General features: G+C 36.7%; 2 protein-coding genes across 3 annotated transcripts; one reads left to right on the top strand and one right to left on the bottom strand.

The window, feature by feature from the left end:
• Positions 1–264: 264 nt before the first annotated feature.
• On the bottom strand, positions 265–2721 carry LOC116164213 (putative hydroxypyruvate isomerase). 2 transcript variants are annotated; one of them, XM_031478357.1, is made up of 5 exons: positions 2612–2721; positions 1416–1615; positions 877–985; positions 656–828; positions 265–609 (listed from the first exon to the last, which is right to left on the bottom strand). In XM_031478357.1, exons 2-5 carry the CDS (start codon positions 1603–1605, stop codon positions 302–304), a joined length of 780 nt encoding a protein of 259 aa, XP_031334217.1. In that variant the 5' UTR covers positions 1606–1615; positions 2612–2721; the 3' UTR covers positions 265–301. The 2 variants fall into 2 exon arrangements, with proteins under 2 accessions (XP_031334217.1, XP_031334216.1); XM_031478356.1 differs by having other exon boundaries at positions 1416–1698; positions 2612–2698.
• A 370-nt stretch (positions 2722–3091) lies between these two features.
• LOC116164212 (putative tyrosine-protein kinase Wsck) lies at positions 3092–10354 on the top strand. Its single transcript, XM_031478355.1, has 8 exons — positions 3092–3594; positions 3641–3783; positions 4304–4597; positions 4654–4880; positions 4928–5302; positions 8928–9410; positions 9581–9794; positions 9840–10354. Exons 1-8 carry the CDS (start codon positions 3434–3436, stop codon positions 10121–10123), a joined length of 2181 nt encoding a protein of 726 aa, XP_031334215.1. The 5' UTR covers positions 3092–3433; the 3' UTR covers positions 10124–10354.
• The last annotated feature ends 602 nt before the right edge of the window (positions 10355–10956 follow it).

Raw genomic sequence — 10956 nt, 5'->3', positions numbered from 1 at the left:
AGGTTATTCAAAAATCTATGTATAAATAGTATTGACGCTAGTAGCATCACTTAATATGGATTGGGATTTGAGTAGTAGCAGGTAACTGGTGTATGACATCAGCGGCAGAGAAAATGGTTGTAAGCGGACGTTCTCTTTAGGTTACATCCAGTTCTTTCCCAAGGGCTTTCTGTGCAACATGTTCATGGGAGGCCACACCTTGCAGTGCAAGTCAGTAAACATAATACCACAGAATTCATGTCAAAGTATAAGAAATAATAATAGTAAATGTAAACAGAATATATATTTTTGTTAGATACATTTATAAAGTATAGTTGAAATCTTTAATCCATTTCAGTCCCTGCACTGTGGTAGCAGAAGGTTTATATTCTAATCCAATCCAATCATTATACCCAACGCTCTCTAGCAAATCAAAGACGTATTGGTAATTAATTTCTCCTGCAGTATCCGGCTCATTACGATTGGGCACTTGTGCAATTTGAACGTGGCCAACATGCTGGATCACATCCTTAATAGTGTGCGTGATATCACCTTGAATTTGTTGCAAATGGAAAATATCCAACATCAATTTTAAATTTGGGCTGTTGACCTTTTTTATCAATGACAACGCTAAAATTGGCGATTTAGAAATTTGTTGCATTATTCTGTGATTCACCTTTTTCGTACGAATCCATGTAATAATTTGGTAATGAATACTTATTTATGGGTTCTATCAGTCCAATTATATTTTCCTTCTCCAGCATCTTGGACGCATACCATAAATTATTTTCACACCTCTCGTCATTAAATGCTGTTGGTTGTTCGACTTTACCCGACATTATATGAATTCTAAAATGACACGAATTATCTAAATGAAGAACAGAAACTGAGTCATACTTCTTAGCTCCTAAACTCTTCGCATAGTCAATTGTTAGTTTCAGACTATCGTCGAACTGCCAGCCTTGTCCTACAACGGCCGCATATCCAAATTCGCCTTTAGTTGTATCTAAAAAACTTCAAAACTTAACAAACTACCACTTAAATACTGGTGGACTATCTACTCGAGCAGAATAAACAAGTGGGCAAGTCACCACACTTTGGCATAGTAACACCAATATTTAATATCGCTATAGTTCACGAATTTAATAATAATAATAATATTTATTTATTTGCAAAATGTACATAATAAATTTTGATTATAGTTGCAAAGCCCATTTAAATATAACGACGGATCAACTGAGATCAGAAGTATCTGCAGTTACAATTTCTTTCAAATTAGCACACAAAATTCGCGTCGCGTCGACACCACACCATCTAGTGAATACAAAAAACACACTGCTTCCTGCGTCTGAGTGTTGAGAGTTCTCAGACAGACGAAGTGCAATTCACTCTCTTGAAAAATAAACTAATAATAAAAAAACTGGAAACTAACTTACCTGTATAGGTGTTAATGAGAATTTGCTCAACATTGGCCTTAGTCTTATGGTTAACCAAATCGTCCTTTGATATACCAAGCGGGAAGGCGCTCTCCACGGCCTTAAATCCGGCATCGCGCGCTAACTGGTATCGTTCCTCGAACGGTTTTTCGGTGAACATAAAAGATAGATTTGCGCAAAACTTTGGCATGTTGTGGTACCTTGAAATGATACTTGTCAATGGAATTTTACTCATTAGTAGTCTGCTGTATTGCATGATTAGATAACAACAGTCCTTGATTACCTAAAAAATATATTTCTTTAATATTTGTGCATGTTGATTATTATATCGTTAATAAATAAACACACATACGGCAGTTTCTATTACTCAATATAAAGGTATGATCTTGTATAATCCAGTTAGATTCATATTTGCTGATGATAAAACAAATTATTGTTCGTAATATTGTCAGGAAAAAGTAATTTATAATGTTAGTGTCTGGCCAACAAAATAACAGTTACAGTTGCAATGCAACGTCATCTATATATTGCCCGACATTATTTAAACTATCAAACTGTCATCAGTCGATTGCAAGTTTGTATGTCTGGTGGACAAACTGCTCTATGAAATCAGCATGTGTTAAACGTGGGCTACACCGGCTCCACGTACAGTCCAGACGCTAGAGAAGCGTTTGGACGCAACCTCGCTTTCCAGGTGTGACGTAAAGTTTATTTCGAATGCTTACACGGATAAGATTTCACAGTTACAAACGAGCAAGAAAAGAAAAGAAGATTTGCTTTCTGAGTTTCTGCACCATCTTAAGTGACTGGTTTGTTATGGACATTGGTATGGAGTAGGTCTTTTCCGAATTGTGGGTAAAATGATAATGATCACACAGTGACTGTTAACTCCAGAACGCTATGTGTCTATGTTCAAAAGCTTCATTGAACCCCAATAACAACAGTTCAGCATTGACCTTTTTCTTCCAGATAAAATTTAACAATGGGCTCCGCGCCACCCTGTATAAAATATAGTTTTTATTAAATGGGAAATTTACACTACGGCGACGAGTAGGTCAAATGTTTCATAATCCACTAAAATCTATGGTAGGCATGATGGCGATATGTTTTGATATTTGAAATTCGGACATTTATTGAATAGGTCTTTAATGTAGGTAGTTTAGTAGTTATGGTACACGTCAAAAGTAATTACATACCTTTTTTATCAAATACACAACACTATACTGAATATATAATCTGTTTGTCAAGACCGGCTCACTATCTGATGTTGACCTTGTTGATGTGCCGTGGTGACGTCACATATGCGGGAAATTTAAATATCCGGTTTATTTACGTTTTTGACCCGTAGTAAAGTTTCATTTTAAATGGCACAAAAAAAAACTAAAATCAATAAACTTCATGAAACTGAACTATATTGCATCAGTTCAGTATAATAGTGTTAATTACACTATTGTGTATATGATTTCGTACAATATTCTCTCTCAGAATCGACAAAATACTGAATCATAGTTCTTACCAAAGATAATTATCTTTGTTCTTGCAAAGAACCGCCATAGCAGTTTTTAAATTTACATTATACATCCCAGTACGCTCAGAGTAAGAAATAAAGATTCTACTCTGAGCCAGTAGGTGACCTTTCGATGCTGGTAGACCAATTGTGACCTTAGGAATTAATTTCGTAGTTCAAATGCCCCAAACGTTTACTTTGGAGGTTATGTTGTTGTTAAGGAATTTTTGTACAAAATATAAAGGCGGTCAGTTTTTCGACTGTATAATTATTAAACTGCTATCTTAAAACAGATTATTGGTTTGCTAATTTACTTTCTGTGCAAATGACAATCTAAAATTGCTGTAGCGCAATAAAAAGGGCGTGATCGATTCGTCATTCGCCTGAAATTAAGATGTTTTAAACGCACGTAACCTCCACAAGCTACTGTTATTCAAATGACTTAACGATTTAATAAATTCAACGATTATATAAAATGGGCAAGTGCGCTGAAATGTGAATAATTTCTAAAATGAGCTTATTAATCCTGTTTGTGATACTGGGGGCTGCTAGTGGTTTAACAAACAACACGTTTATTGGTTGTTATATCACCCATATAAGTACTAGCTTGGATTTTTTAAAAAATTTCAGTACCATTGACTGTATCTCTAATTGCGAGCGGCAATTTTATAGGTAAGCACACATTTAAATATCGTAGATGCTATATGTGTGCCTTTAGGTACGCAATTATTCAAAATGAGAAGAACTGCATGTGCAACAACTTCCTCGGGTCGATTTATAGCACAGCACATTGTAAAGAAACTTGCGAGAATTGCTCGTCGAAAGATGTATTGGGCGATGTGTACAACACTGAAGTTATAGGTAATTCATGTATACAAATTTGAGTAAGGATCTTACACGTTTGTTCTAAAGATTTGCTTTGGGAGTTATGGGCGGCAGTATTTTAAATTCTCTAATGCATAGGGCCAGTTCAACAAACATATTTGATTCGGATTAAGAAACATGCCTTTGACACTGTCCAATCAGGATGTACACACATCCACTGTGGAGCCAATCAAATGCCTAATACTCTGATAAAAAATAATGTGTTAACAGGATACCCATTATTTGTTTTATATGGGGGCGTAATTTACTCCTGAATATTTATGTTATTTAAATATTGTTATGGGATGGCTCTCGAAATCCCAAAACATGACTCTAGTGAGACAGATCATCTCTTAGCCAAAATTGCAGGCACCTGAGCTCTAATCTAATCAAATTCTAACCATAATATGTATCTTTTCATCCGTGAGAACTTGGTGTGAAGATCGAGCTCCATTGCCTTTGACTGTATATGTATTTAATTATGTTTCTCTTTAACCACTTCGAGTGATGTTTTTAGTGCCTGGGCCACCACAAGATTTGGAAGTGTCAAATGTGACGGATACGACCGCATTTATATCGTGGAAACCGCCAAAGTCATTTGTCGACATCGATTACTACGAGATAAAGGCGAACGTTCTGCATACCTTCGCCGGTTATGACGTAACGAGCCCAGTATACAGATTCTCGAATAATACATTTGAAACCGAACGCAATTTTCAACCTGGCACCAAGTATAACTTAACGCTACGGGCTGCTTCAAAATTTGGCAAGAGCGCTGTCGCCTTCCGAATTTTGGAAACCGCGATCGGATGTAAGAATTGCGCATTTTGCGCTTAAATCCTTTTATTTTGTGACGTTTTTTCACAGTTCCTGATAATATTCCGTCCACACCAAACGTACTGAAGCGTCATGGTAAAATCATGATCATACAGTTGTCTCCTGTCGTGAACAATAATGGACCAGTTTCTGCATATCGCATTGTTGTCGTAAATGAAAACATGAATCCAATTTTGCAAGTGGATAACTTCAAATCATACAAAGACGCTATGGCTGAAGAGGCTAATTATTATATCGCCGCAGAAATTGAACCTCAAGTAAATAGAAAAGATTAGTTAATCCCTTTATTGTCTGTTTATTTTAGGATATACTTAAAAATTTTACAGTGGGAGATGGAAAAACCTATGGTTCCTATTATAATGCACCTCTACAACCGAACACAATTTACAGAGTTTTATTAGGAGTCGTCAGTCGTTATCTCAATGTCACGAGAGTCGTTTATAGCAACACAACTGATCCATCCAATACTTTTGTTACCGTCAGTATTATGCCTGCTCCAGAAAGCGATGACGAATCTCCGGCGCTTATTATTGGACTTTCCGTCGCTATTGGCTTGTTGAGTTTTTTGCTAATCTTAGGTATTGTCGGCTTTTTCTTATTGACAAGGCGGATATCCAATCGAAGGAGACGTTTGACTGATGTACAGGAACTCTCCATTCAGGGACCTATTATCGAAGTGGTATGTGCAAACTTTTTCACTCGTATGAAGGTAGCAATGACAGCAATAAAAATCTAAAAATATACGTATAAACTTGGGAAACTTACCGTATAGCAATTGGATCAAAACTTGTGCTGGATATTAAATCTACAAATAGTGCTCTTTAAATAACGCCAGCCATGTTCATTTTTTAGAAAGCAATTTTTCAATTTAAAGGTTTGTCCTAGGTAAATGTAATGGAGACGAGTAGTATTTATGACCTGTGTGAAGTTGGTAGCCAGTTTTCGTGCGTAAGCAGCCAGTTTACCGAAATACCAAATGTGTTTGTATAGGGTGAAGGTAACAAAATCCCATGATCACAATCGGTTTTGAATTAAGGGTAGGATAATGTAACTAACGGCAAAAAAGACTACTAAGCTCAATTTACATTATACTTTTTTCGTCTAGAAGCTTTGACTAGAACTTGTACTAGATCCGACACAATACTAGAAATTTAAATTTGCCGCATTTTGGTTTTTTTTTGTTTCAATGGCAGTGCGGCCAATTTCGGAAAACAAATCTCAATATCGTACATTTAAATTGCTTGGAAACAAACATGAATAACAAGCAAAAGAAACTCATTTTTGCTATGTACATGTACCTAATTCAAGAGACTTATATTTGAGGTTATGTTCAAGAGTATAAAAATACAGGTGTTGGCAGCACGGAATTTGTTCTAATTTGGTGCTAGTGCGCAAGTCACAAGTATGAAATTTGGATGGAAAATGGGTCTGGACCGAGTTTGAAATCTAGTTTCTAGATTAGAATCTTTGAAGGAATTTTCTGATTCACATTGTCAAAATTTTAACAAGTTCGTCTAGTACAAGTTCTAGTCAAAGTTTCTAGACGAAAAAAGTATAATGTAAATTGAGCTTTATTCAGAAACAAAAATAAGTCATGAAACCGTCACCCTCTAGTATACCAAGTAAGAAGTGCAATTGTCTGAAGATGCTGTAAGTAAATATGATAATGTTTCATAGCATGTTTCACTAGTGTGACAGATGCATCTCAGTTGAGTTGTACCTTGGGACAATTCTCAATGAAACCTATCACTTTCTCTTTATGAGTATCTAAATCGAGTTCCAACCGCCATTCTGATGATATTCGCATTTGAAGTTGCGGCTCCTTCAACAAATGCGTTTTGTGAAGACTTTCATCTTTCTCTTTGCGAGTACCCACTTCCGACACTGTTCTCTAAAATGCATATCTTTTTTACTAGTGATCCGACCAGCCCACAGTACCTTTAGATACATCTCAAGACGATTTATCGCTTCCCATTTGTGGACTACCAGCTTCTGACACTCCATTCTCAAGATATTTGCATTTGGGAGCCTGATCTTATTAGGAGGTCTGGGGGGTATGGATGATCTCCCAGGAAATGAAAGGCTCAGTGTTCCTTTTCCTGCAAATATCAAAATTTTCGTACACTAGAGGAAGTGGCTAGGTGGTATTCCATACCCCCCAGAGCCCCCTGGTGTACATTCCCTCTCAAAACGTTCAGCCCTGATAGTTTTTCATAAAGGTGCATCGAATCTTCCTTTCCTAAGGAGAATCCCTATCCCACGGACTTCTGGTGTTACAATCGATGGTCCTTTTCTGAAAACTATGATATGAAGGGTCAATAGCAGAAAATATTTCGGGAGAAAATGTGTAACCCGGTGGGTGGGGTGGGGGTAGCGCCCCAGGAAAAGAAAGATGTTCCTTTTCCTGCAATCACCATACTTCACCATTGCTCCATTTAAAAAATCTGCTTTGGTACCAAATTTTCTTTTTGACGGCCCTGTATATTTTCTCTTTAATGCAAAAAATGCGCAAGAAAAAATTATGATAGACGTATACGAACATTTTTAAATGAATTTGTTCCATATTTTAACCGCTCACTGTATAAGTATACAAGGTGAGTCTCTAACTGGGAATAAATTCAGTAAATTAAAGAAAGTTTTTTTTTGGAAACATGTTTTGGTACGTCGATTAGTATTTTAAACTGCACTCTCTGATGTAATAAAGTTATATACAGGGTGTCCCAAGTTTGAGATGACGTCATCGACTTTTTTTTAATGATAACCCTAATTTTTTTATGAACACTCTTAAAGCGTATATCAAGTTACTCATGTGTGCTAAATTTGAGATTTTTATTTCTTGTCTAATTTTTCGACAAACAGTGAACAACAGTCCCTTGCTCATATGCAGTGAATGCAATGCTACACTTCTTACTTACTAGTCGATGACGTCATATCTCAAATTTGGAACACCCTGTACAAAATTGTATTACATCAAATAGAACGCAGCTTAAAATACTAATACTAAACGTATCTGAGCATATTTCCAAAAAAAACCTTCTTTGATACTTATTGAACTCTGTGAAGCAAATTTTGTACGTATTTGGCGTATTTTGTAAACAAGAAGTATATAATCGTCTAGTCTAAGTGAATATGATAATGTTGGTACGATTGGATGCATTTTAAGAAGATGTATCACTTTTCCTTTGCAAGTACTCACTTCCGACACTATGCTCTTGAGATATTCACATTTGAAGTCTTACTCCACCAATGCATTTGCTTCATAAGTTCCCTTTGATTTTCTGAAATGTGTTTAATTGCTTTTATCAGATGGGCATAATATCAAAATTTGTATAAATAGAAAATTAGTTCGTAACATGAACAAATCCATGTCCTAGTATATCTACCAGATTCGCTTTTATGAGAAGTACAGTGGAGAGGCGCTCTGTAATCCGGCACCCAATTTTTTCACCTATGCCGGATTAGCCGATCTGTATGGGATATGAAGTATTTTTTTATATCCTACAGTGAAAGAGTGCTAAAAGGTAGGTACAAAAAAGTCCGCCATCTTGTCTAAGTGACTGACGCGCGTGGGCAACTACTGAGCACTCTAGGCGCCAACGTCAAGGTCATGACAAAACCGAACGCGGAAGCATATTTTGCAAACTCAATCGCTGTATAACTAGTGCGAGATTATTTATAATGGGTAGTGCCGGTTTATAGAGTGGAGCAGCTGAGTCGCCAAATGCCGGACATCTGGGTGTGCTGGACTGTCTGATTACCGAGCGCCTACTGTATTTCGTTAAACAATCTTGGTAAATAATTGGGATGTGGTTCAATTGTTTGCATCAATCCCAAAACTGCTATGGGAACAGTAACATGGTTTTAGTCATAAAGAACCAATGATATGGTACATTGTTTCGGCAACAGTAGCACTAATGTGATTGGAAATGTGGAACAAACTTCCATAACATAATCGTAATAATCACCTTTATTCACAATCTAAAAATACACAACTAAAATAATATGTATAAAAAAAAGAAGAAACAACGAAGCATTCGTGCACATTCAAATCAGTTATGAAATTGGAGTTCTATTCTAAAAAGTTTAACGACTCAAAATCCAATGGGTATGATTAATAATGCGCTGCATAAATGCATATTCTTGCGATTCATTGCTAACTTCACACAGGTCACTTTTCCCAGGCTCCTCCCATCTGAGAAAATTTACAAGTTTTGGGCTCCTCCTGCAAGCTTCCGTCATTTTTTGTTACTTTCCTTCTTACCTCTTAGCACTACTATTGCTCTGTATGATCGAATCATTTACAGGAAAATTCTGGTTATATTCCTGAAGATGAAATCATACCCATCAACCATTATCATGACTTGAAGCAGCAAGTATGGAGTATACCACAGACTTTAATTAAGTTCGAACCGACGAATCTCTTAGGCAGTGGAAAATTTGGACGAGTCAACAGCGGTACCGTACGAAAGGACAGTAATCTGATACAGGTTGCTATATATACAATACCGGACAGGAAATTGGGGCACGAAAATAAGCGCGCTATGCTAAAAGACTTGGATTTACTTATACGTAGTAGGCAGCACTGTAATATACTAAATTTAATTGGTACCTGTGAAACTCCGGACACTTTATTTGTGGTTTTGGAGTATGCTTCCACGAATCTCAAGGATCTTCTGTTAGGCAGTCGGGACGCTTTACCCGGCCGATTTAGTAACATGCAGGAATCTCAAGCTTTTGATATTTCAATTGGAATTGCTAAGGGAATGCATCATTTGCAATCACTAAGGGTAAGGCACTGTAACTGAATTTTCTTTGAGAGGTGATCAACGCTTTCGTACACAGTTTTATGTTAACCCATTTGGTGTGTACTTGTAATCACCTCCCAATTTTGAAGCAGTTCACCTTTTTTGATATTACCATGTATATGGAAAGAAGCTAAGAAATGACACCTTTACAGATTGTGCATAGACAGTTATGTGCAAGGAATGTGTTGATAACCAACGATTTTCTTCCAAAAGTTAGTGGTTATGGTTTAGCACAATATTGTAATCCTAATATGGTACCGGACTACACCCGGTGGACTGCCGCGGAAATATTCCGTGGCCATCAACATGTCTCGAAGAGTGACGTATGGTCTTTCGCCTGCCTGGTGTGGGAGATATGTGTACTAGGTTTGTGAATCCTATCTCTTCATTTAATTGAGGTGTGTATTTTAGGAGGAACACCTTATAGTAGTGTACCTAATAATGAGATTCCTGAGCGGATAGTGCGTGGCCTTCGTTTAGTACAAATGAGATACTTTAGCGATGAATTGTATCAACTAATGCTCAATTGTTGGCAGCTGGATTTAGATGAGCGCCCAACGTTTCAAGATCTCATCGAAACGCTTACAGTTATTAAAGGCGACTCAAATTCTCACTTAAATTTCAATGTATATCCCGAATTTCAGTACGAACAATTTTATCCCAATATGGAAATGGCAGCAAGGACATTTCATTGAAGTTACCGTTTCGAAATCAATTGAGACACCAAAGTGTTTTTATTTTCTGTACAGTATTTATAAGTATTAGTGCTCATTTACTTAATTTTTACAAATGAACAATATGCAAGTTGAAACATTCCTTGACAGGCTAATTTTTTATACATTTACGTAGTACCATATTTTCATACTCTTGTACTTGCAAAACTTTTTTTTAAAGATTTTTTTATAATATATCAGTTTGAAACTGTGTACCTTTCATTCATATACATAAATTCCTGTGGTATCAAATCCTAGATAGGAAAATATGTGATATCCAGTCTTAATTGTAAACGTTGAGGTCCACCAGCAGACTTCCTTTTTGGGCTCTTTGTACTGCCTCTAGAGTCGCCCCAGCGTCACTAAAGGCATCCCATGCTTGAGCCAAACCTGAGGACGCTCGCACGGGAAGCTACTCTTATGTTGGAATTGTTTGGCCAGGATTCTTCCAAAGATGGACCCTCCCATTTGGACGAGTGCAAGACACTCGCAAAGAATGTGGTAAGCTATATCGTCGCATAATTACGTAACAAACAAACATGATTCAGATAACGATACATAAATAAAAGCAATACCAGTTTATTTGTTTATGCAAAATGTAAACAACAAATTTTGACAAGAAATTCAATGGTTAATATAGTTAGTACAATAAAAAATAAAATGATGCTACTTGAAAATACACTTTGGAAACAAAACAACAAAATAAACTAGACCCGCCATTACTACTATTCGAATTCGAATACCGAATAACTTTTCACCCAAATTTGGTTGTGTGTTCTTCGGCAGCTGCGCAGACCGGCCAAAGTCTAGGAAGC

This window comes from Photinus pyralis, unplaced genomic scaffold (assembly GCF_008802855.1).
Source record: "Photinus pyralis isolate 1611_PpyrPB1 unplaced genomic scaffold, Ppyr1.3 Ppyr1.4_LG2, whole genome shotgun sequence".
Taxonomy (NCBI): domain Eukaryota; kingdom Metazoa; phylum Arthropoda; class Insecta; order Coleoptera; family Lampyridae; genus Photinus; species Photinus pyralis.
The sequence above is the reverse complement of the archived record's forward strand: the minus strand, read 5'-3'. Positions and strand labels throughout refer to the sequence as shown.